At 39.6% G+C, this 27,311-nt stretch overlaps 6 protein-coding genes and 1 pseudogene across 6 annotated transcripts in view; all 7 read left to right on the top strand.

The window, feature by feature from the left end:
- Nucleotides 1-27,311, top strand: part of LOC137028789 (protocadherin gamma-A12-like) — a 139,307-nt pseudogene that overhangs the window by 47,678 nt on the left and 64,318 nt on the right.
- The window catches only part of LOC137028793 (protocadherin gamma-A5-like), a 70,140-nt gene that overhangs the window by 23,788 nt on the left and 19,041 nt on the right, over nucleotides 1-27,311 (top strand). The window lies entirely within an intron of this gene.
- Nucleotides 639-3,044, top strand: LOC137029438 (protocadherin gamma-A3-like). Its single transcript, XM_067399043.1, has one exon. The coding sequence runs from the start codon at nucleotides 654-656 to the stop codon at nucleotides 3,042-3,044; it is 2,391 nt and encodes a 796-aa protein (XP_067255144.1). The 5' UTR covers nucleotides 639-653.
- Nucleotides 3,993-7,281, top strand: LOC137029434 (protocadherin gamma-A6-like). The gene is made up of 2 exons (XM_067399040.1): nucleotides 3,993-6,368; nucleotides 7,270-7,281. Exons 1-2 carry the CDS (start codon nucleotides 4,008-4,010, stop codon nucleotides 7,279-7,281), a joined length of 2,373 nt encoding a protein of 790 aa, XP_067255141.1. The 5' UTR covers nucleotides 3,993-4,007.
- Nucleotides 7,322-10,680, top strand: LOC137029430 (protocadherin gamma-A3-like). Its single transcript, XM_067399032.1, has 2 exons — nucleotides 7,322-9,700; nucleotides 10,666-10,680. Exons 1-2 carry the CDS (start codon nucleotides 7,340-7,342, stop codon nucleotides 10,678-10,680), a joined length of 2,376 nt encoding a protein of 791 aa, XP_067255133.1. The 5' UTR covers nucleotides 7,322-7,339.
- On the top strand, nucleotides 10,721-13,123 carry LOC137029429 (protocadherin gamma-A3-like). The gene has a single exon (XM_067399031.1). It carries the CDS (start codon nucleotides 10,736-10,738, stop codon nucleotides 13,121-13,123), a length of 2,388 nt encoding a protein of 795 aa, XP_067255132.1. The 5' UTR covers nucleotides 10,721-10,735.
- LOC137029425 (protocadherin gamma-A3-like) lies at nucleotides 14,029-20,027 on the top strand. The gene is made up of 4 exons (XM_067399025.1): nucleotides 14,029-16,485; nucleotides 17,590-17,674; nucleotides 17,909-19,677; nucleotides 20,022-20,027. Exons 1-4 carry the CDS (start codon nucleotides 14,029-14,031, stop codon nucleotides 20,025-20,027), a joined length of 4,317 nt encoding a protein of 1,438 aa, XP_067255126.1.

Below are 27,311 nucleotides of genomic sequence, written 5' to 3'. Positions count from 1 at the left end.
GTGGTATTGTTCTTTGTTGGTTCATGCCTGATGCATTAGCCAGTGTTAACGAATGGAAGCTAATTGTACAGTAGTGTCTTTTTTTTAAATGCGCAATTTATAAGATTCTATCTATAAAGGAGGTTATCTCACATATTAATAAGAATAATGGTTATTTATCGTTTTTACTACTAAACGTACAATACAATTTACAAGGAAGTTGGAAGTTTGTTTGATTATATAGTTATTTTGGTATCTGATCATATTTTATTTTTGTTGAGAATAAATGACGGAATGCAATTCTAGTTTTGAGACAGTTCAGAGCTTTCATTAATGGCGTTTCTCGTTCTCAACTCTAAGGGCCGCTGTTGATCTGTAGAAAAGCATGTATGTGATCTCCTGTGATTGGTGGAGTTGTGCTGATGCTGGTTAGGAGATTGTGGAGGAGACTAAAGAGAATCGAGACGGTCACTGACTGACAGCAAACAAGCTGGATTACTTTGAGGATATTTCAATTGCTGAACATCATATAAAGTTTGTAATCTGAATACTTAATTAAAAAAAAAAAAAAAAAAAAAAAAATGTTTGTAGCTTCAGTGTGTAGAAGGATTCATTGTGACCAGTCGCGAGGACAGCCATTGCATTGTGTTTTCCTATGGAGGGTCTTATTCATCATGGCCGTTTATTCGATCTCAAACATAAACGCGCAGATTCGTTACTCGGTTCCAGAGGAAATGAAGAAAGGATCGCTTATCGGGAATATTGCACATGATCTTGGTCTGGATGTTCAGAGACTGCGCGCGGGTCGGGCTCGTATCGTGTCTGGCGACAGCACTGAATATGTAGAGCTGAAAACAGACAAAGGGATTTTGGTGGTGAAGGAGAGAATTGACCGAGAGCAGCTTTGCGCCGAAACCACTCCATGCAGCTTCACATTTGAAATAATACTTGATAATCCGATGGAGCTACATCATGTTACGGTGGAAATATTGGATGTAAACGATCACTCGCCGACATTTCCTAAAGATGAAATTAATCTTGAAATAAGTGAATCGGCCACACCTGGGGCTCGTTTCTTACTAGGAAGCGCAGATGATCCTGATGTGGGCGTGAATGCTCTCCAAAATTATGTCTTATCACCGAATGATAATTTTATTTTAAAACAGCATGCACGACAAGGCGGTGTCAAATATGCTGAAATGGTGCTTCAGAAACCTTTAGATAGAGAACAGCATCCACAACTTACTCTCACTCTTACAGCAATGGATGGAGGAAATCCGCAAAGATCAGGTAACGTGAAAATAGCTGTAAATGTACTAGATGTAAATGACAACGCACCAGTATTTAACCAGTCAGTTTACAGAGCAACAATAGCCGAAAATTTGCCAAAGGGAACTTATATAACAACAATTAATGCAAGTGATGCTGACAGCGGAGCTAATAAATTAATTTCCTACAGTTTTACGAATATAAAAGTCATTGGTGAGATATTTGAGTTAAATGAAACCACCGGTGTTATAAAACTAACTGGGCTGCTTGACTACGAAAAAGCAAAGAAATACGAAATTGACATTGAAGCAAAGGACCAAGGCGGTTTAGGAGATTCCGCTAAAGTCATAGTTGATTTAATTGATGTAAATGATAATGCACCTGTTATCAGTGTTATGTCATTTTCAAGCCCAGTGTCTGAAGACGCAACTGTTGGCACAACTATCGCGATTTTCAGTGTCAAAGATCTAGATGCAGGGGAAAATGGCCACGTTGACTGTACAGTTGATCGGAACACACCATTCAAACTTCAGTCTTCACTGCGGAATTATTACACTTTAGTCACTGATGCTGCTTTAGATCGTGAACGTGTGTCAGATTATAATATCACAATCACAGCTACAGATTCAGGGTCTCCTGCGCTTTCCACTCAGAAAACTTTAAATCTGAAAGTATCAGATATTAATGACAATCCGCCCAGGTTTCAAAAGGGTGTTTACACTGCATATGTTACTGAAAATAATCCACCTGGTTTGTCCATATTTACTCTGAGTGCTCAAGATGATGACTGGAACCAGAACGCTCGTATTTCGTATCTTCTAGATGAAGCTACAGTGGGTGGATCCCCTGTTTCCTCTTTTATATCAGTGAATGCTGACAGTGGAGTGGTTCACGCACTGCGCGGTTTTGACTATGAGCAAATGAAAAGTGTTCGTGTCTGTGTGAAAGCACAAGATGGAGGCTCTCCACCCCTCAGCACTAATGTGACTTTGGACATTATAATCCAAGATCAGAATGACAACGCTCCTCAGGTTCTGTATCCAGTACAGACTGGAGCTTCAGTGGTGGCTGAGATTGTGCCTCGTGCTGCAGATGTTGGATATCTCGTCACTAAAGTGGTGGCTGTTGATGTGGACTCTGGACAGAATGCCTGGCTCTCCTATAAACTCCAGAAAGCTACAGACAGAGCGCTGTTTGAAGTGGGTTTACAGAATGGAGAAATAAGAACTGTGCGCCAAGTGACTGATAAAGATGCTGTCAAACAGAAACTCACTGTTGTTGTGGAGGATAACGGACAGCCCTCTCGCTCAGCTGTGGTCTCCATTAACGTGGCTGTGGCTGACAGCTTTCCCGAAGTGTTGTCAGAGTTCACAGACTTTACGCATGAAAAACAATATAACGACAATTTGACTTTTTATTTAGTCCTCGCACTGGCCGCTGTTTCTTTCCTATTCATCACTTGTGTGGTTGTGATAATATCAGTAAAGATCTACAGATGGAGACAATCTCGCTTCCTCTATCAGTCCAATCTGCCTGTTATTCCGTACTATCCACCGCATTACGCAGACACAGGAGTCACTGGAACTCTGCCGCACGGGTATAATTATGAAGTGTGCATGACGACTGACTCGAGGAAGAGTGACTGTAAGTTTTCTACACTCGGTGGACAGAGTGTTTTAGTGGTGGACCCGAGTTTCACTGAGACGATGCAGCGCGCAATGAAGGAAAAAAACTGCTTAGAAGATCCAGAATTGCAAGAAATGGTAAGATCACCTGCTCTTAAAAAACTGATATAAAGCATATATAATCTTAAAATTGCATGCAGTAAATTATAGCTAGAAAGGGTGTTACATTATCTGTAACACTTTACAATAAGGTTTAGTTGACATTAAATAATGCATTAGCTACCATGAACTAAAAATAGCATATTTTACAACATTTATTTATATAGAATAAAGATAATTTTTGTATAGGCTACTATACATTTCTAACATTTTAACATTTTTTTCCCGGTTGTATAAATCAATATCTGTTAACGTATTTTGAACCAAAATGAATTGTGAATAAACTATAGTATATTTGAGAAATAATATTGACCTAGATCATTAAATGTTATTGTTCATTGTTAGTTCATACCTAGTGCATTAGCCATGTGTTAACGAACTGAAGCTAGGTCTATTTGTGCAGTATTATCTTTAAAAAAAAAAAGTGCCATTCATAAGGTCCTGTCTATAAAGGAGGTTATCTCTCATATTACTAGATGGTTATTATTGATCTTTTCACTGCCAAACATGGTAATATTAAAATTTACGAGAATGATGGGCGGTTGTTTGGTTATATGGTTCTTTTGGGATATTTCATCCTGTTTTATTTTTGTTGAGATCAAATGAGGTAATCCTAGTTCTGAGACACTTCACAGCTTTTATAAGTGCCGTTTCTCGTTCTCAACTCTAAGGGCCGCTGTTGATTTGTAGAAAAGCATGTATGTGATCTCATGTGATTGGTGGAGTTGTGCTGATGCTGGTTAGGAGATTGTGGAGGAGACTAAAGAGAGTCGATGAAGGGAGACAGTCACTGACTAAAAGCAGCCGAGCTGGATTACTTTGTGCATATTCCAATTGCTGAGCATCATATTAATTTGGTAATTTGAATACATAATGTGTAAAATGTGTGTGATTACATTGTGTAGAAGGATTCATTGTGACCAGTCGCGAGGACAGCCATTGGATCGTGTTTTCCTATGGAGGGTCTTATTCATCATGGCCGTTTATTCCATCTCAAACATAAACGCGCAGATTCGTTACTCAGTTCCAGAGGAAATGAAGAAAGGATCGCTTATCGGGAATATTGCACATGATCTTGGTCTGGATGTTCAAAGACTGCGCGCGGGTCGGGCTCGTATCGTGTCTGGCGACAGCACTGAATATGTAGAGCTGAAAACAGACAAAGGGATTTTGGTGGTGAAGGAGAGAATTGACCGAGAGCAGCTTTGCGCCGAAACCACTCCATGCAGCTTCACATTTGAAATAATACTTGATAATCCAATGGAGCTACATCATGTTACGGTGGAAATATTGGATGTAAACGATCACTCGCCGACATTTGCTAAAGAAGAAATTAATCTTGAAATAAGTGAGTCGGCCACACTTGGATCTCGTTTTTTACTAGGAAGCGCAGATGATCCTGATGTAGGTCTAAACGCACTACAACATTATACTATGTCAACTAATAGTTATTTTATTCTGAAAGAACATTCGCGTCCCGACGGAGTCAAATATGCAGAAATGGTGCTTCAGAAGCCTCTAGACAGAGAGCAACATCCACGACTGTCTCTCATTCTCACAGCGGTCGACGGAGGAAACCCTCAAAGATCTGGTAATATGAAAATAGAAGTCACTCTGTTAGATGTAAACGACAATGCACCAGAATTTAACCAGTCAGTTTACAGGGCAACAATAGTGGAAAATGCGCCTAAAGGAACTTATATCACGACTGTTAATGCAAGTGATGCAGATAGTGGAATGTATAGTTTGATTTCATACAGTTTTGCTAATTTAAAAGGTAACATAAAAGACATTTTTAAAATTGATGAGAAAACAGGTGTTATAACATTAATTGGGGTGCTTGATTATGAAAAAGCAAAGAAATACGAAATTGGCATTGAGGCCAAAGATCAGGGTGGTTTAGGAAACGCAGCTAAAGTCATAGTTGATTTAATTGATGTTAATGATAATGCACCTGTTATCAGTGTTATGTCATTTTCAAGCCCAGTGTCTGAAGACGCAACTGTTGGCACAACTATCGCTATTTTCAGTGTCAAAGATCTAGATGCAGGAGACAATGGCCATGTTGACTGTACAGTTGATCGAAACACACCATTTAAATTACAGTCCTCACTGCGGAATTATTACACTTTCGTCACTGATGCTGCTTTAGATCGTGAAAGTGTGTCAGATTATAATATCACAATCACAGCGACAGATTCAGGGTCTCCTGCGCTTTCCAGTCAGAAAACTTTAAATCTGAAAGTGTCAGATATTAATGACAATCCGCCCAGGTTTCAAAAGAGTGTTTACACTGCATATGTTACTGAAAATAATTCACCTGGTTTGTCCATATTTACTCTGAGTGCTCAAGATGATGACTGGAACCAGAACGCTCGTATTTCGTATCTTCTAGATGAAGCTACAGTGGGTGGATCCCCTGTTTCCTCTTTTATATCAGTGAATGCTGACAGTGGAGTGGTTCACGCACTGCGCGGTTTTGACTATGAGCAAATGAAAAGTGTTCGTGTCTGTGTGAAAGCACAAGATGGAGGCTCTCCACCCCTCAGCACTAATGTGACTTTGGACATTATAATCCAAGATCAGAATGACAACGCTCCTCAGGTTCTGTATCCAGTACAGACTGGAGCTTCAGTGGTGGCTGAGATTGTGCCTCGTGCTGCAGATGTTGGATATCTCGTCACTAAAGTGGTGGCTGTTGATGTGGACTCTGGACAGAATGCCTGGCTCTCCTATAAACTCCAGAAAGCTACAGACAGAGCGCTGTTTGAAGTGGGTTTACAGAATGGAGAAATAAGAACTGTGCGACAAGTGACTGATAAAGATGCTGTCAAACAGAAACTCACTGTTGTTGTGGAGGATAACGGACAGCCCTCTCGCTCAGCTGTGGTCTCCATTAACGTGGCTGTGGCTGACAGCTTTCCTGAAGTGTTGTCAGAGTTCACAGACTTTACGCATGAAAAACAATATAACGACAACCTGACTTTTTATTTAGTCCTCGCACTGGCCGCTGTTTCTTTCCTATTTATCACTTGTGTGGTTGTGATAATATCAGTAAAGATCTACAGATGGAGACAATCTCGCTTCCTCTATCAGTCCAATCTGCCTGTTATTCCGTACTATCCACCGCATTACGCAGACACAGGAGTCACTGGAACTCTGCCGCACGGGTATAATTATGAAGTGTGCATGACGACTGACTCGAGGAAGAGTGACTGTAAGTTTTCTACACTCGGTGGACAGAGTGTTTTAGTGGTGGACCCGAGTTTCACTGAGACGATGCAGCGCGCAATGAAGGAAAAAAACTCCTTAGACGATCCAGAATTGCAAGAAATGGTAAGATCCCCTTTTCTAAAAATAACTAAAATAAACTCTATATAATATTAAAATTATATAAAATAAATTGTAGTTATGTAACATTAGAAAACCCGGTAGACTTATTAATCTGTAACACTTCATAAGGTTCAATAATTCGTTAACAGAAATTAACATAATAGCTTGTATAACTTAAGATAAAACGGATTTTTCTTTTATTGATCTAGGTTAATGTTAACTTCTATAATACACTTTCAACAATTCAAGCTGTATTTATTAACATTAGTTAATATACTTTTAAAGATCACTAATCTAAAAAAAAAAAAAAAAACGTGCTGTATATTAATTTATTAAATTACCCTAGAATAATTAATGCTGTATAAGTATTATTCATTATAGTTCATACCTAATGCAGTAACTAATGTTAATAAACGGAAACGTATCGTAAAATAGTATTATTAAATGTATTTTATCTAGGTAAAAATATTATTTGTCTTCGCATTACTCAGAGTACAGCAAGATTAACATTCACGTTAATGTTGGAGAGTTGTTGCCTATTTTATTATATTGTTCTGTTGGGTTGATTTATATTGTTTTATTTGTGTTGAAACTAAATGAAGGAATTCAATGCTACTTCTGAGACACTTCAGAGCTTTTTTAAGTGTTGTTTCTCGTTCTCAACTCTAAGGGCCGCTGTTGATTTGTAGAAAAGCGTGTATGTGATCTCATGTGATTGGTGGAGTTGTGCTGATGCTGGTTAGGAGATTGTGGAGGAGACTAAAGAGAGTCGATGAAGGGAGACAGTCACTGACTAAAAGCAGCCGAGCTGGATTACTTTGTGCATATTCCAATTGCTGAGCATTATGTTAATTTGGTAATTTGAATACATAATGTGTAAAATGTGTGTGATTACATTGTGTAGAAGGATTCATAGTGACCAGTCTCGAGGACAGCCATTGGATCGTGTTTTCCTATCGAGGGTCTTATTCATCATGGCCGTTTATTCCATCTCAAACATAAACGCGCAGATTCGTTACTCAGTTCCAGAAGAAATGAAGAAAGGATCGCTTATCGGGAATATTGCACATGATCTTGGTCTGGATGTTCAAAGACTGCGCGCGGGTCGGGCTCGTATCGTGTCTGGCGACAGCACTGAATATGTAGAGCTGAAAACAGACAAAGGGATTTTGGTGGTGAAAGAGAGAATTGACCGAGAGCAGCTTTGCGCCGAAACCACTCCATGCAGCTTCACATTTGAAATAATACTTGATAATCCGATGGAGCTACATCATGTTACGGTGGAAATATTGGATGTAAACGATCACTCGCCAACATTTGTTAAAGAAGAAATTAATCTTGAAATAAGTGAATCGGCCACATCTGGAGCTCTTTTTTTACTGGGAGGCGCAGATGATCCTGATGTAGGTGTAAATGCTCTCCAAAATTACATGATGTCACCTAATGATTATTTTATTCTGAAACAACATTCGCGTCCTGATGGAGTCAAATATGCTGAAATGGTGCTTCAGAAGCCTCTAGACAGAGAGCAACATCCACGACTGTCTCTCATTCTCACAGCGGTCGACGGAGGAAACCCTCAAAGATCTGGTAATATGAAAATAGAGGTGAATGTACTAGATGTAAATGACAACGCACCAGAATTTAACCAGTCAGTTTACAGAGCAACAGTAGAAGAAAATTCACCCAAAGGAACTTATATTACAACTGTAAACGCTAGTGATGCAGATAGTGGCTCAAATAGTTTGCTTTCATACAGTTTTACTAATTTTAAAGGGAATATAAATGACATTTTTAAAATAGATGAAAAAACAGGTGTTATTACCCTAGCTGGGGTGCTTGACTATGAAAAAGCAAAGAAATACGAAATTGATATTGAAGCAAAAGACCAAGGTGGTTTAGGAAACTCTGCTAAAGTCATAGTTGATTTAATTGATGTTAATGATAATGCACCTGTTATCAGTGTTATGTCATTTTCAAGCCCAGTGACTGAAGACGCAACTGTTGGCACAACTATCGCGATTTTCAGTGTCAAAGATCTAGATGCAGGGGAAAATGGCCATGTTGACTGTACAGTTGATCGGAACACACCATTCAAACTTCAGTCTTCACTGCGGAATTATTACACTTTAGTCACTGATGCTGCTTTAGATCGTGAACGTGTGTCAGATTATAATATCACAATCACAGCGACAGATTCAGGGTCTCCTGCGCTTTCCAGTCAGAAAACTTTAAATCTGAAAGTGTCAGATATTAATGACAATCCGCCCAGATTTCAAAAGAGTGTTTACACTGCATATGTTACTGAAAATAATTCACCTGGTTTGTCCATATTTACTCTGAGTGCTCAAGATGATGACTGGAACCAGAACGCTCGTATTTCGTATCTTCTAGATGAAGCTACAGTGGGTGGATCCTCTGTTTCCTCTTTTATATCAGTGAATGCTGACAGTGGAGTGGTTCACGCACTGCGCGGTTTTGACTATGAGCAAATGAAAAGTGTTCGTGTCTGTGTGAAAGCACAAGATGGAGGCTCTCCACCCCTCAGCACTAATGTGACTTTGGACATTATAATCCAAGATCAGAATGACAACGCTCCTCAGGTTCTGTATCCAGTACAGACTGGAGCTTCAGTGGTGGCTGAGATTGTGCCTCGTGCTGCAGATGTTGGATATCTCGTCACTAAAGTGGTGGCTGTTGATGTGGACTCTGGACAGAATGCCTGGCTCTCCTATAAACTCCAGAAAGCTACAGACAGAGCGCTGTTTGAAGTGGGTTTACAGAATGGAGAAATAAGAACTGTGCGACAAGTGACTGATAAAGATGCTGTCAAACAGAAACTCACTGTTGTTGTGGAGGATAACGGACAGCCCTCTCGCTCAGCTGTGGTCTCCATTAACGTGGCTGTGGCTGACAGCTTTCCTGAAGTATTGTCAGAGTTCACAGACTTTACGCATGAAAAACAATATAACGACAACCTGACTTTTTATCTAGTTCTCGCACTGGCCGCTGTTTCTTTCCTATTCATCACTTGTGTGGTTGTGATAATATCAGTAAAGATCTACAGATGGAGACAATCTCGCTTCCTCTATCAGTCCAATCTGCCTGTTATTCCGTACTATCCACCGCATTACGCAGACACAGGAGTCACTGGAACTCTGCCGCACGGGTATAATTATGAAGTGTGCATGACGACTGACTCGAGGAAGAGTGACTGTAAGTTTTCTACACTCGGTGGACAGAGTGTTTTAGTGGTGGACCCGAGTTTCACTGAGACGATGCAGCGCGCAATGAAGGAAAAAAAATGTTTAGAAGATCCAGAATTGCAAGAAATGGTAAGATCACCTGCTCTTATAAAAACAAAAACAAAAAAACAACAAAAAAACATACATAATCTTGAAATTGCATGCAGTAAATTATAGCTAGTAATATTAGAAAGGGTGTTACATTATCTGTAACACTTTACAATAAGGTTTAGTTCGTTAACATTAAATAATGCATTAGCTACCATGAACTAAAAATAGCATATTTTACAACATTTATTTATATAGAATACAGATCATTTTTGTATAGGCTACTATACATTTCTAACATTTTAACATTTTTTCCAGGTTGTATAAATCAATATCTGTTAACGTATTTTGAACGAAAATTTATTGGGAATAAACAATAGTATATTTGTTAAATAATATTGACCTAGATCATTAAATGTTATTGTTCATTGTTAGTTCATACCTAGTGCATTAGCCATGTGTTAACGAACTGAAGCTAGGTCTATTTGTGCAGTATTATCTTTAAAAAAAAAAAGAAGAAAAAAAATGTAATTCATAAGGTCCTGTCTATAAAGAAGGTCATCTCTCATAGTACTAGATGGTTATTATTGATCTTTTCACTGCCAAACGCACAGTAATATTAAAATTTACGAGAACGAAGGCCGGTTGTTTGGTTATATGGTTCTTTTGGGATATTTCATCCTGTTCTATTTTTATTGAGATCAAATGAGGTAATCCTAGTTCTGAGACACTTCACAGCTTTCATTAGTGTCGTTTCTCGTTCTCAACTCTAAGGGCCGCTGTTGATTTGTAGAAAAGCGTGATGTGATCTCATGTGATTGGTGGAGTTGTGCTGATGCTGGTTAGGAGATTGTGGAGGAGACTAAAGAGAGTCGATGAAGGGAGACAGTCACTGACTAAAAGCAGCCGAGCTGGATTACTTTGTGCATATTCCAATTGCTGAGCATTATGTTAATTTGGTAATTTGAATACATAATGTGTAAAATGTGTGTGATTACATTGTGTAGAAGGATTCATTGTGACCAGTCGCGAGGACAGCCATTGGATCGTGTTTTCCTATGGAGGGTCTTATTCATCATGGCCGTTTATTCCATCTCAAACATAAACGCGCAGATTCGTTACTCCGTTCCAGAGGAAATGAAGAAAGGATCGCTTATCGGGAATATTGCACATGATCTTGGTCTGGATGTTCAGAGACTGCGCGCGGGTCGGGCTCGTATCGTGTCTGGCGACAGCACTGAATATGTAGAGCTGAAAACAGACAAAGGGATTTTGGTGGTGAAAGAGAGAATTGACCGAGAGCAGCTTTGCGCTGAAACCACTCCATGCAGCTTCACATTTGAAATAATACTTGATAATCCAATGGAGCTACATCATGTTACGGTGGAAATATTGGATGTAAACGATCACTCGCCGACATTTGCTAAAGAAGAAATTAATCTTGAAATAAGTGAATCGGCCACACCTGGGGCTCGTTTCTTACTAGGAGGCGCAGATGATCCTGATGTAGGTCTAAACGCACTACAACATTACATAATGTCATCTAATGATGAATTTATTCTTAAAGAACAATCGCGACCCGATGGAGTCAAATATGCTGAAATGGTGCTTCAGAAGCCTCTAGACAGAGAGCAACATCCACGACTGTCTCTCATTCTCACAGCGGTCGACGGAGGAAACCCTCAAAGATCTGGTAATATGAAAATAGAAGTCACTGTACTAGATGCAAATGACAACGCACCAGTATTTAACCAGTCAGTTTACAGTGCAACAGTAAAAGAAAATGCACCTAAGGAAACCTATATTACAATTGTTAATGCTAGTGATGCAGACAGTGGTGCAAATAGTTTGATTTCATACAGTTTTGCTAATTTTAAAGGGAATATAAATGACATTTTTAAAATTGATGAAAATACTGGTGTAATAACTCTAACTGGAATGCTTGACTATGAAAAAGCAAAGAAATACGAAATTGACATCGAAGCAAAGGACCAAGGCGGATTGGGAAACTCGGCTAAAGTAATAGTTGATTTAATTGATGTTAATGATAATGCACCTGTTATCAGTGTTATGTCATTTTCAAGCCCAGTGCCTGAAGACGCACCTGTTGGAACTACTATCGCTATTTTCAGTGTCAAAGATCTAGATGCAGGAGACAATGGGCAGGTTGTCTGTACAATAAATCAAAATATTCCATTTAAATTACAGTCCTCACTGCGGAATTATTACACTTTAGTCACTGATGCTGCTTTAGATCGTGAAAGTGTGTCAGATTATAATATCACAATCACAGCGACAGATTCAGGGTCTCCTGCGCTTTCCAGTCAGAAAACTTTAAATATGAAAGTATCAGATATTAATGACAATCCGCCCAGGTTTCAAAAGAGTGTTTACACTGCATATGTTACTGAAAATAATTCACCTGGTCTGTCCATATTTACTCTGAGTGCTCAAGATGATGACTGGAACCAGAACGCTCGTATTTCGTATCTTCTAGATGAAGCTACAGTGGGTGGATCCTCTGTTTCCTCTTTTATATCAGTGAATGCTGACAGTGGAGTGGTTCACGCACTGCGCGGTTTTGACTATGAGCAAATGAAAAGTGTTCGTGTCTGTGTGAAAGCACAAGATGGAGGCTCTCCACCCCTCAGCACTAATGTGACTTTGGACATTATAATCCAAGATCAGAATGACAACGCTCCTCAGGTTCTGTATCCAGTACAGACTGGAGCTTCAGTGGTGGCTGAGATTGTGCCTCGTGCTGCAGATGTTGGATATCTCGTCACTAAAGTGGTGGCTGTTGATGTGGACTCTGGACAGAATGCCTGGCTCTCCTATAAACTCCAGAAAGCTACAGACAGAGCGCTGTTTGAAGTGGGTTTACAGAATGGCGAAATAAGAACTGTGCGACAAGTGACTGATAAAGATGCTGTCAAACAGAAACTCACTGTTGTTGTGGAGGATAACGGACAGCCCTCTCGCTCAGCTGTGGTCTCCATTAACGTGGCTGTGGCTGACAGCTTTCCTGAAGTGTTGTCAGAGTTCACAGACTTTACGCATGAAAAACAATATAACGACAATTTGACTTTTTATCTAGTTCTCGCACTGGCCGCTGTTTCTTTCCTATTCATCACTTGTGTGGTTGTGATAATATCAGTAAAGATCTACAGATGGAGACAATCTCGCTTCCTCTATCAGTCCAATCTGCCTGTTATTCCGTACTATCCACCGCATTACGCAGACACAGGAGTCACTGGAACTCTGCCGCACGGGTATAATTATGAAGTGTGCATGACGACTGACTCGAGGAAGAGTGACTGTAAGTTTTCTACACTCGGTGGACAGAGTGTTTTAGTGGTGGACCCGAGTTTCACTGAGACGATGCAGCGCGCAATGAAGGAAAAAAACTGCTTAGACGATCCAGAATTGCAAGAAATGGTAAGATCACCTGCTCTTAAAAACTGATTTAAGTCTATATAATATTAAAATTACATGCAAGAAGTTATGCTTGTATTAGAAAAGCGGTTACATTATCTGTAGCACTTTAAAATAAAGTTTAGTTCGTTAACATTAAATAATGCGTTAGCTACCATGAACAAAAAATAAATAGCATTTTAAAACATTTATTTATACAGATTTGTTGTTGTTGTTTTTTTTTTTGTTTTTTGTTTTTTGTACATATTATACATTTTTAAGATTTTAACTATTTCAGGTTGTTTAAATCAGTATTTGTTAACATGTCTTGAACGAAAATTAACTGGCAATAAACAATAATATATTTGTTAAATAATACTAACCTAGATTATCAAATATATTGTTAGTTCATACCCAGTGCATTATCCAGTCTTAACGAACGGAGGCTAATTATACAGTGTTTTCTTTAAAAAGAAAAAATGCGCCATTCACAAGGTCCTGTGTATAAAGGAGTTTATCTCTCATATTACTAGAATAGTGATTATTTATCTTTTCACTACCAAACGTACAGTAATATTAAAATGTACGAGAACATTGGGGGGTGTTTGATTATGTAGTTCTTTTGGGATGTTTTATTATGTTCTCTTTTTGTTGAGATCGAATGAAGTAATGTAATTTTATTTCTGAGACACTTCAGAGCTTTTTTAAGTGTTGTTTCTCGTTCTCAACTCTAAGGGCCGCTGTTGATCTGTAGAAAAGCATGTATGTGATCTCCTGTGATTGGTGGAGTTGTGCTGATGCTGGTTAAGAGATTGTGGAGGAGACTAAAGAGAGTCAATGAAGGGGGGCAGTTACTGACTAAAAGCAACCGAGCTGGATTATTCGTGAATATTTCAATTGCTGAACATCATCTAGACAAAAGCCTGCAACCTAAAAAAAAAAATAATTTAGAAAAAATGTTTGTGATTACAACAAGTACTAAAAGGCTTAATTGTGACCAGTCGCGTGGACAGCTAATGCATCGTTTTTTCCTATGGAGGGTCTTATTCATCATGGCCGTTTATTCGATCTCAAACATAAACGCGCAGATTCGTTACTCAGTTCCAGAGGAAATGAAGAAAGGATCGATTATCGGGAATATTGCACATGATCTTGGTCTGGATGTTCAAAGACTGCGCGCGGGTCGGGCTCGTATAGTGTCTGGCGACAGCACTGAATATGTAGAGCTGAAAACAGACAAAGGGATTTTGGTGGTGAAGGAGAGAATTGACCGAGAGCAGCTTTGCGCCGAAACCACTCCATGCAGCTTCACATTTGAAATAATACTTGATAATCCTATGGAGCTACATCATGTTACGGTGGAAATATTGGATGTAAACGATCACTCGCCAACATTTGCTAAAGAAGAAATTAATCTTGAAATAAGTGAATCGGCCACACCTGGGGCTCGTTTCTTACTAGGAAGCGCAGATGATCCTGATGTGGGCGTGAATGCTCTCCAAAATTATATAATGTCACCAAATGATTATTTTATTCTGAAAGAACATTCGCGGCCTGATGGAGTAAAATATGCAGAAATGGTGCTTCAAAAGCCTCTAGACAGAGAGCAACATCCACGACTGTCTCTCATTCTCACAGCGGTCGACGGAGGAAACCCTCAAAGATCTGGGAAAATAAAAATAGAGATAAACGTACTAGATGCAAACGACAACGCACCAGTATTTAACCAGTCAGTTTACAGAGCAACAATTGAAGAAAATTCCCCCAAAGGAACTTATATTACAACTGTCAATGCTAGTGATGCAGATAGTGGAATGTATAGTTTGATTTCATACAGTTTTGCTAATTTGAAAGGGAACATAAATAACGTTTTTAAAATAGATGAAAAAACAGGTGTTATAACATTAATTGGGGTGCTTGACTATGAAAAAGCAAAGAAATACGAAATTAGCATAGAAGCCAAAGACCAAGGCGGTTTAGGTGACTCTGCTAAAGTCATAGTTGATTTAATTGATGTTAATGATAATGCACCTGTTATCAGTGTTATGTCATTTTTCACCCCAGTGCCTGAAGACGCAACTGTTGGCACAACTATCGCTATTTTCAATGCCAAAGATGTAGATGCAGGAGACAATGGACAGGTTGCCTGTACAGTTGATCAAAACACACCATTCAAACTTCAGTCTTCACTGCGGAATTATTACACTTTAGTCACTGATGCTGCTTTAGATCGTGAAAGTGTGTCAGATTATAATATCACAATCACAGCGACAGATTCAGGGTCTCCTGCGCTTTCCAGTCAGAAAACTTTAAATATGAAAGTATCAGATATTAATGACAATCCGCCCAGATTTCAAAAGGGTGTTTACACTGCATATGTTACTGAAAATAATCCACCTGGTTTGTCCATATTTACTCTGAGTGCTCAAGATGATGACTGGAACCAGAACGCTCGTATTTCGTATCTTCTAGATGAAGCTACAGTGGGTGGATCCTCTGTTTCCTCTTTTATATCAGTGAATGCTGACAGTGGAGTGGTTCACGCACTGCGCGGTTTTGACTATGAGCAAATGAAAAGTGTTCGTGTCTGTGTGAAAGCACAAGATGGAGGCTCTCCACCCCTCAGCACTAATGTGACTTTGGACATTATAATCCAAGATCAGAATGACAACGCTCCTCAGGTTCTGTATCCAGTACAGACTGGAGCTTCAGTGGTGGCTGAGATTGTGCCTCGTGCTGCAGATGTTGGATATCTCGTCACTAAAGTGGTGGCTGTTGATGTGGACTCTGGACAGAATGCCTGGCTCTCCTATAAACTCCAGAAAGCTACAGACAGAGCGCTGTTTGAAGTGGGTTTACAGAATGGAGAAATAAGAACTGTGCGACAAGTGACTGATAAAGATGCTGTCAAACAGAAACTCACTGTTGTTGTGGAGGATAACGGACAGCCCTCTCGCTCAGCTGTGGTCTCCATTAACGTGGCTGTGGCTGACAGCTTTCCTGAAGTATTGTCAGAGTTCACAGACTTTACGCATGAAAAACAATATAACGACAACCTGACTTTTTATCTAGTTCTCGCACTGGCCGCTGTTTCTTTCCTATTCATCACTTGTGTGGTTGTGATAATATCAGTAAAGATCTACAGATGGAGACAATCTCGCTTCCTCTATCAGTCCAATCTGCCTGTTATTCCGTACTATCCACCGCATTACGCAGACACAGGAGTCACTGGAACTCTGCCGCACGGGTATAATTATGAAGTGTGCATGACGACTGACTCGAGGAAGAGTGACTGTAAGTTTTCTACACTCGGTGGACAGAGTGTTTTAGTGGTGGACCCGAGTTTCACTGAGACGATGCAGCGCGCAATGAAGGAAAAAAACTTTATGGAAGAAAACAGTCTTTCCGAATTGGTAAGATGACGTACTTTTTAAACGCTTTTCTTTTATGTTCTCTAATGGTGTATTTGATAGCTAAACAGTAGGCTATTCGTTTAAGATGGCTCGGACGGTTTTCAGAACCACTTACTGGACAGCGCTAAACGCAGTAATTATCTAGATGTTTACCTTCTTTAGAGTTCAGTCAAATACTTTTGCAAGACATTATATTATTATTATTATTATTATGTATTTATTTATTAGCATTTTATACTTATATATATATATATATATATATATATATATATATATATATATATATATATATATATATATATATATATTTTTTTTTTTTTTTTATTTATTTATTTTTATTCAAAGCCACTTACTAATTAAATGCGCTGCAGGAATTGAAATTATTTAAATTTGTGACACCTGATGTTGAAGCGTTAATGTTTTAGAGATCTAACAGACAAATATTTTAGTTTATTGGTTTGTTTACCGGACTTTTAGTTTGGCAAATCACTGGTGTCCTGCTCTTATGTGATTGAACCATAAACAAATGAAGGCAATTCTAAGTTAAGGCTCGTAGGGTCGCTGTTGATCAACACAGCGCAGTCGCTCTATATTTCTCAGACCTACCCTCAAAACCCAGTGATGTCAGAGAACAGTGAATGAAAGCCTGATGACTCGAAACATTAATTTTATCGGATGTTCTGTAAATAGAGATCCTCATTGTACAGTAGATTTCATGCTGGGTCTTATTTTCACATGTAACGTCTTTATTATGTATTTAAACTGATCGATCTTAAGGATCTGCAGAACAAAGGGGAAAAAATGGCCAGGTCTGTAATGTGGCAGGCTGCTGCGTTTTTTATGATTCTGTTTCGATGCTCGGTGAGAGGGCAGATCAGCTACTCCATTCCAGAAGAAATGGCAAAAGGGTCGATCGTCGGAAATATTTCCCAAGGTTTGGGTTTGGATTTAAAAAGACTGAGGTCAGGGAAAGCACGCATATTTGCTGGAGACAACACCGAATTCGTCGGATTGAATATCGAGAGGGGGATTCTTCTCACCGAGGAGAAAATAGACCGCGAGGCTCTTTGTGCTAAAACGACTCCTTGCGCTTTACATCTTCAGCTGATTTTGGAAAATCCAATGGAATGGTATGATGTCACAGTGGAAATCACTGATATAAATGATAACTCTCCGAGTTTTCCAAAAGGTGAGATTACATTTGAAATAAGCGAGTCGGCTGTAATCGGAGCAAGATTCATGTTGGAAAATGCGATTGATCTGGATGTTGGATCTAATTGTCACCTAAGCTATTCACTTAAACCGACAGATAATTTTGTATTAAGTTTGCAAAGTCAAACGGATGGCGACAGAAACATGGAGATGGTGTTACAAAAGGCTCTAGACCGTGAAAACAAAGAACAGTTATCTTTGTTGTTAACAGCAATGGATGGAGGAGAGCCTCAGTTGACCAGTACTGTGCGGATACATGTTACAGTGCTAGATATTAACGACAATCCCCCTGCGTTCAAACACAGAGTGTACAAAGCCACTCTTGCTGAAAATACAGCGAAAGACACTGTTATCACGTCTGTCAGTGCTTCTGATGCAGATGAAGGTTCGAATGCGATTATAACGTATTACATGTCGGGCACTGGGGATGTAAATGATTTATTCATGGTTGATGCAAGAAGCGGGGAAATATCCTTAAAAGGTACAGCTGATTTTGAAAAGGCAAGTCGTTATCAAATTAACATACAAGCACGTGACCAAGGAGGACTGTCTGATTCATGTAAAGTTATAATTGATCTCACGGATATAAACGATAACATACCAATGATAAGCATCGTATCTATGTCAAATTCAATATCCGAAGAGTCTAGACCTGGCATTGTTGTTGCAATGTTAAATGTAAATGATCTTGACTCCGGATTGAATGGCCAGGTTCATTGCTACATAAATGACAATATTCCATTTGCTATTGCATCTTCCAGCAGTTTCTTCAGCTTGCAAACAGAGCAGGAACTGGACAGAGAGAGAGAATCTGAGTACAATATTAGTGTAATATGTACTGATGAGGGGGTGCCCGCGCTCTCCAGCAGTGTCTCTCTCCGTGTACAGATATCAGATGTGAATGACAATGCTCCTGTCTTTGAGAAAACTAACTATGAGGCCTGTGTGCTGGAGAATAACACACCTGGTCTCTCTATATTTTCAGTTAAAGCCAGTGATGCTGATTGGAATCAGAATGCTCGTGTTTCTTATATTCTAGAAGACAGCACTGTTAATGGAGTCTCTGTCTCATCATATGTGTCAGTGCAACCTGACAGCGGACTGATTACAGCTATGCGCTCTTTTGACTATGAGACACTGAAACATTTCCACTTCCGGGTAAAAGCGCAAGATGGAGGCTCTCCTCCACTCAGTAGTAACGTGACAGTGAAAATTACTGTCCAAGATCAGAATGACAACGCTCCTCAGGTTCTGTATCCAGTACAGACTGGAGCTTCAGTGGTGGCTGAGATTGTGCCTCGTGCTGCAGATGTTGGATATCTCGTCACTAAAGTGGTGGCTGTTGATGTGGACTCTGGACAGAATGCCTGGCTCTCCTATAAACTCCAGAAAACTACAGACCGAGCGCTGTTTGAAGTGGGTTTACAGAATGGAGAAATAAGAACTGTGCGACAAGTGACTGATAAAGATGCTGTCAAACAGAAACTCACTGTTGTTGTGGAGGATAACGGACAGCCCTCTCGCTCAGCTGTGGTCTCCATTAACGTGGCTGTGGCTGACAGCTTTCCTGAAGTGTTGTCAGAGTTCACAGACTTTACGCATGAAAAACAATATAACGACAATTTGACTTTTTATTTAGTTCTCGCACTGGCCGCTGTTTCTTTCCTATTCATCACTTGTGTGGTTGTGATAATATCAGTAAAGATCTACAGATGGAGACAATCTCGCTTCCTCTATCAGTCCAATCTGCCTGTTATTCCGTACTATCCACCGCATTACGCAGACACAGGAGTCACTGGAACTCTGCCGCACGGGTATAATTATGAAGTGTGCATGACGACTGACTCGAGGAAGAGTGACTGTAAGTTTTCTACACTCGGTGGACAGAGTGTTTTAGTGGTGGACCCGAGTTTCACTGAGACGATGCAGCATACAATCAAGAAAAATAACTCAATTGATGGTCTCGCGTCTACAGAATCGGTAAGAAAGTTTTGGTTTGACAATTATTTTTTTTTGTTTGTTTGTTTGTTTGTTTTTTCAACTGAAAAATTAATACAAAGCTAACCAAGTAGACCATAAACAATTACATATGCTAAGAACACTAAAAGAAAAATGCAAGGTTTCTAAAATGAATAACCTGAATGCAAGTGAAATCAGTAATCAGTAACTGAATCTCTTAAATACCTGCATACTATTGCCTATCGAACTCAATATGACCTATATTCATCCGCATTGTCTATTATGAAAATATAAATATTGAATAAAAACAATATGATCACCCTACAAGTGCATATACGATTAATATTTACACGTCTGTGTTATAGAAGTAAAACAAAACTTACATTCTCACCATCGTCATGCCCCATAATCTGCACCTCTAAACCTGAACGTTAACAGATACGAAAACCTACGAATGAGATCGTAAGAATTTATATTAATTTGCTACCTATTCGCAAAAACGTACAATAGATATTGGCATGAGACTGTGTTGGTTTTCTCTAATTCTATTACCAGTATCTCGTCCTTATACAAAAGTTTCCACACGTTGGAAACAAAGCTCTTTGTGTTCATTGCTTGCCGTTCCTTACTGTCAGGCAATTTTCTGAGACTGTATCAAACAATAGGCAAGAAGGCTGTTTAACTGCCATGTGTGCTGTTATATTCATATGCTTGTTTGACAATGAACTGGTAAACTCGTCTATAGTTGTTTTGGTGTGCATGACAACTGATTCGAGAAAGTATGGCTGTACATATGTTAACTTTGCGAAACATAGAGATTAGAAAGAGTTTTCATGCAATGTTTTCCTGTAAATTGTTGGAATTGTTGTATGAGTCTTAGCTATATGCCAGAAGAGAGTGACCCTATGATTTTTTTATGTAGCCTACTCATTCTTTAGAATATGTTTGTCGTGGACAAAAGCGTGACTGATATTATGTATTGTGATAAATAGAAAGAAAAATAATATAAAAATTACCAACAACGTGTTATTTTTTATGCAGTCTATATGTACATTACATGTTAAGATTTGGTCGAGTGAATTATCGGGGGAGAAAAAATGCAAGGGAAGTTTGACACCATTCAGCACCACTTATGCTGAACAGCGCCCTGTTTGATGAAGGGCTAGAGGACTGTGGTCTTCTTTGCATTGTGCTTTGTGCAAGTATTATAATTTTGCTCAAATTCTGACTGTTACAAATTTCACTTATACTGTAAGGAATAATTTGCCCATCCAACCTGCCATATATATTTCTATTTAATTAGTAAATGGTACTGGAACAAACAAAGTAGGCTTTGGCATTCTACACTCTACAAAATGCTGGGTTAAATACAACCCAAGTTGGGATGAAAATGGACAAATCCAGCAACTGGGCTGTTTTAACCCAGCAGTTGGGTCAAATGTTTGCCCTGTGTGCTGGTCAGTTTTATGTAACACAACTATTGTTTAAAAATTACTGCATTATAAACCCAAAATACGTTAGAAATTAACATTTATTAATATGTTAAATGAATAATAATTAAACAATAAACATTTATTAATTTGCTTAAATGTTCATGTTTTGGTTATTATTGTTGCCTTTAGTAATTGTGTGTCTGATTTTTAATTTCCAACCTATTTTGTGTTCATTTTAAGCCAGCCATATAGTCATTTTTAAACAATAGTTGGGTTAAATAAAACTGCCTAGCACATTGGGCAAACATTTAACCCAACCTCTGGGTTAAAACAACCCAATCGCTGGGTTTGTCCATTTTCAACCCAACTTGGGTTGTTTTTAACCCAACATTTCTAGTGTACATATGATATTAACTGGTTTTATTTGCAGTGTGATAAAGGCCTAGAAAATAACATTCGTTGATAAAATGCATCTTAGGTGTAGGTTTATAACTTTGATATGCAGTTCCTTATTTACACTCAGAGGGCCGCTGTTCGTCGACAATCAGCTGAGAAACAATATTTAACAGACCAACCCACAGCATCACATTATTTCACGGAGGAAAAAAAAGCAGTATATAACTGCCACCTTCTACACAATGCTTCTATTCATCTCTCGTCGTCGTGTACGGAGTTAATGTCTACATTTGGAATTTCGTATATTTAAAGTACACACGGATTGATTGTTGTGTTTTTTTTAACCATCTGTGCAATTGAGACAATGCCTGATGCAATGATACGGCACTCGTTTCTGTTTTTGAGTCTTCTGATTCACATAGCGCGAGGACAGGTCAGTTACTCCATTCCAGAAGAAATGGCAAAAGGATCGATGGTGGGAAATATTGCGCAGGATTTGGGCTTGGATTTACAACGACTGAAATCAGGGAAAGCGCGGCTATTTACAAGAGACAGCATCGAGTACATCGAACTGAACAGAAACACGGGATGGCTGCTTATCAGAGAGAAAATGGATCGCGAGTCTCTTTGTGCAAAAACAACTCCGTGCGCTTTGCATCTTCAAATGATTTTGGACAACCCGATGGAATTATACACGATTACAATCCAAATCACAGATATAAATGATAACGCTCCCAGTTTCCAGAAAAAGGACTTTAGATTTGAGATCAGCGAATCGGCGGTGGCGGGAGCTGGATTTATGCTCGGGGGAGCTTTTGATCCGGATGTAGGAACAAATGGTCTGCAGAGTTACTCGCTTAAACCGACTGATAAATTTCGGCTTGAATTTCACAATCAGGCAGATGGTAGTAAAAATGTCGAGATGATTTTACAAAAACCCCTTGACAGAGAAACGCAAAGCTCGTTTACTTTGTTGCTTGAAGCTTTTGATGGAGGCGATCCAGTGCTCTCTGGCACTGTACAGATACATATTACTGTGTTAGACAATAATGATAATGCTCCTGCTTTTACACAAAAAGAATATAAAACCACCATTACAGAAAACGCACCAAAGGGTACTATATTAACAGTCGTGAGCGCGTCTGATGCAGACGAAGGGTCGAACAGTGTAGTGACGTACTACATATCTGACACAATGGACAGTAATGTGGCCGACATGTTTCTTGTTAACGAAAAAAGTGGTGAAGTAATACTAAACGGTCATGTTGACTATGAAAAAGTGAGCCATTATGAGCTTAATATTCAGGCAAAAGATCAAGGCGGACTCTCTAACGCATGCAAAGTAATTATCGATGTGCTGGACATTAATGATAATTCACCTAGTATTCAAATCCTGTCCAGTTCTCATTCAGTATCTGAAGGGTCTAAGTCTGGTACTGTTGTTGCAATGCTAAATGTTGATGATCTTGATTCAGGTGTGAATGGTCAGGTTCAGTGCTTCATAAGTGAGGATATTCCCTTTGCTATTACATCTCAATCTAGCAGTTTCTTCAGCTTGCAAACAGAGCAGGAACTGGACAGAGAGAGAGAATCTGAGTACAATATTAGTGTAATATGTACTGATGAGGGGGTGCCCGCGCTCTCCAGCAGTGTCTCTCTCCGTGTACAGATATCAGATGTGAATGACAATGCTCCTGTCTTTGAGAAAACTAACTATGAGGCCTGTGTGCTTGAGAATAACACACCTGGTCTCTCTATATTTTCAGTTAAAGCCAGTGATGCTGATTGGAATCAGAATGCTCGTGTTTCTTATATTCTAGAAGACAGCACTGTTAATGGAGTCTCTGTCTCATCATATGTGTCAGTGCAACCTGACAGCGGACTGATTACAGCTATGCGCTCTTTTGATTATGAGACACTGAAACATTTCCACTTCCGGGTAAAAGCGCAAGATGGAGGCTCTCCTCCACTCAGTAGTAACGTGACAGTGAAAATTACTGTCCAAGATCAGAATGACAACGCTCCTCAGGTTCTGTATCCAGTACAGACTGGAGCTTCAGTGGTGGCTGAGATTGTGCCTCGTGCTGCAGATGTTGGATATCTCGTCACTAAAGTGGTGGCTGTAGATGTGGACTCTGGACAGAATGCCTGGCTCTCCTATAAACTCCAGAAAGCTACAGACAGAGCGCTGTTTGAAGTGGGTTTACAGAATGGAGAAATAAGAACTGTGCGACAAGTGACTGATAAAGATGCTGTCAAACAGAAACTCACTGTTGTTGTGGAGGATAACGGACAGCCCTCTCGCTCAGCTGTGGTCTCCATTAACGTGGCTGTGGCTGACAGCTTTCCTGAAGTGTTGTCAGAGTTCACAGACTTTACGCATGAAAAACAATATAACGACAACCTGACTTTTTATCTAGTTCTCGCACTGGCCGCTGTTTCTTTCCTATTCATCACTTGTGTGGTTGTGATAATATCAGTAAAGATCTACAGATGGAGACAATCTCGCTTCCTCTATCAGTCCAATCTGCCTGTTATTCCGTACTATCCACCGCATTACGCAGACACAGGAGTCACTGGAACTCTGCCGCACGGGTATAATTATGAAGTGTGCATGACGACTGACTCGAGGAAGAGTGACTGTAAGTTTTCTACACTCGGTGGACAGAGTGTTTTAGTGGTGGACCCGAGTTTCACTGAGACGATGCAGCATACAATCAAGAAAAATAACGATTTGGAAGGTGAATATTCGACAGAATCGGTAAGAAAGTTTTGGTCACACTATTAGTTGTTTGTTCGTTTAAACTGACAAAACAAGAAATATAATAGAGAATCAAACTGTTCGTGATATTTGATAAACATGCGTTCAAATATATATTTAAATAAATATTAAGTTCCTTTTTATATTTTGTTGTTTGTCAAACTAAAATGTTAATTTAGCCTACTTTCAGCACCACATATTGGACAGCGGCTTTATGTTGTCAAGCCAATTTATTAAATTAGACAATAGTCGGTCACGGTTTTTCTTCATTATGTACTGTACCTCCAAGTATTGTAATTTTGTTCATCTCACCGTTGATTCCATACTGATTTATTCTTCCGATTTTCTTTTCTACTTTCAACATATGTATGTGCTTTATTTAATCAGCACGGCTGATTTTATTCAGTGTGATATACAGCTAGAAAATAATAAAATTTCTCTGCGAAAATAAAGATATATTTGATATGCAGTTCTCAATTTCCACTCAGAGGGCCGCTGTTCGTCGACAAACTGCGGAGAAATTGTGTATTTTACAAACCCACCCCCAGCATCATCACAATATATCAGAGAGAAAGGAAGAAAAGCTTCCTGCTCAGAAATTATTCTCTTGCGCGGATTTTCTGTAAACAAACGCAGCATCTTTCACTTTTTCCGACTTAAAGGATTTGCATTTACCATCTTTATTTAGAATACACCATTTTTAAGGATCAGCTGCCAGATTATTGTGTCTTAATTCGATCATCTGTGCAGTTTAGACAATGCCTGATGCAATGATACGGCACTCGTTGCTGTTTTTGAGTCTTCTGATTCACATAGCGCGAGGACAGGTCAGTTACTCTATTCCAGAAGAAATGGCTAAAGGTTCCACTGTGGGAAATATCGCGCAGGATTTGGGCTTGGATTTACAACGATTGAGGTTAGGAAAAGCGCGTATATATACAGGGGACAGTACTGAATACATTGGCCTCAATAAAGACACTGGCTTGCTGCTCATCAAAGAGAAAATGGATCGCGAGTCTCTTTGTGCAAAAACGACACCGTGTGCTTTGCACCTTCAGCTGATTTTGGAAAACCCGATGGAATTATACACGATTACGGTTGAAATTATGGATATCAACGATAATCCGCCCTCCTTCGAGAAAAAGCGAATTCATTTCGAAATCAGCGAGTCAGCTGTAACGGGCGCGAGATTCATGCTGGAGGGAGCCGTGGACGCGGATGTAGGAGTTAATGGTCTTCAAAGCTATTCTCTTAAACCAACTGATAATTTTGTCCTTGAACTGCTCAGTCAACCAGGCGGTGATAAAAAAGTTGAAATGGTTTTGCAAAGACCACTTGATAGAGAAAAGAAAGGATTGATTACGTTATTGCTCACAGCTACTGACGGCGGTGATCCGCTGTTGTCTGGCACTGTTCAGATACATGTTACTGTACTTGATGCCAATGATAATTCTCCCGTATTTACGCACAAGGAATATAAAGCCACATTGACTGAAAATGCAGCAAAGGGATTTAAATTGACTACAGTTAGTGCTACTGACGCAGACGATGGATCTTACGGTCAGGTCACGTACTATATTGCAAGCAAAGATGATATTGTGCGAAAAATGTTTATTATTGATCAGCACGGTGGCGAAGTCACCTTAAATGGCCTCATCGATTTTGAACAATCAAGTCACTACCATATTGATATACAGGCTAAAGATCAAGGTGGTCTTTCTGATTCCTGTAAGCTGATTATTGATGTGCTGGATATTAATGATAACAAACCAGTGATAAACGTGCTCTCTATGTCAAGCTCTGTGTCTGAGGACTCCACACCCGGCACAGTTGTTGCTATGATGAAAGTAGATGATGCTGACTCAGGTGTGAACGGCCAGATTCACTGCATCATAAATGACAATATTCCATTTGCTCTGACATCATCATCCAGCAATTTCATCAGTCTGCGTATAGAGCAGCAGCTGGACAGAGAAAAAGATGCTGAATACAATATCGGTGTCACATGCTCTGATCAGGGGGTGCCCGCGCTCTCCAGCAGCGCCTCTCTGTCTTTACAGATATCAGATGTGAATGACAATGCTCCTGTCTTTGAGAAAACTAACTATGAGGCCTGTGTGCTTGAGAATAACACACCTGGTCTCTCTACATTTTCAGTTAAAGCCAGTGATGCTGATTGGAATCAGAATGCTCGTGTTTCTTATATTCTAGAAGACAGCACTGTTAATGGAGTCTCTGTCTCATCATATGTGTCAGTGCAACCTGACAGCGGACTGATTACAGCTATGCGCTCTTTTGATTATGAGACACTGAAACATTTCCACTTCCGGGTAAAAGCGCAAGATGGAGGCTCTCCTCCACTCAGTAGTAACGTGACAGTGAAAATTACTGTCCAAGATCAGAATGACAACGCTCCTCAGGTTCTGTATCCAGTACAGACTGGAGCTTCAGTGGTGGCTGAGATTGTGCCTCGTGCTGCAGATGTTGGATATCTCGTCACTAAAGTGGTGGCTGTTGATGTGGACTCTGGACAGAATGCCTGGCTCTCCTATAAACTCCAGAAAGCTACAGACAGAGCGCTGTTTGAAGTGGGTTTACAGAATGGCGAAATAAGAACTGTGCGACAAGTGACTGATAAAGATGCTGTCAAACAGAAACTCACTGTTGTTGTGGAGGATAACGGACAGCCCTCTCGCTCAGCTGTGGTCTCCATTAACGTGGCTGTGGCTGACAGCTTTCCTGAAGTGTTGTCAGAGTTCACAGACTTTACGCATGAAAAACAATATAACGACAACCTGACTTTTTATTTAGTCCTCGCACTGGCCGCTGTTTCTTTCCTATTCATCACTTGTGTGGTTGTGATAATATCAGTAAAGATCTACAGATGGAGACAATCTCGCTTCCTCTATCAGTCCAATCTGCCTGTTATTCCGTACTATCCACCGCATTACGCAGACACAGGAGTCACTGGAACTCTGCCGCACGGGTATAATTATGAAGTGTGCATGACGACTGACTCGAGGAAGAGTGACTGTAAGTTTTCTACACTCGGTGGACAGAGTGTT

This window comes from Chanodichthys erythropterus, chromosome 10, assembly GCF_024489055.1.
Source record: "Chanodichthys erythropterus isolate Z2021 chromosome 10, ASM2448905v1, whole genome shotgun sequence".
Classification (NCBI taxonomy): Eukaryota; Metazoa; Chordata; class Actinopteri; order Cypriniformes; family Xenocyprididae; genus Chanodichthys; species Chanodichthys erythropterus.
This window is presented reverse-complemented; position numbering and strand designations above follow the sequence as displayed.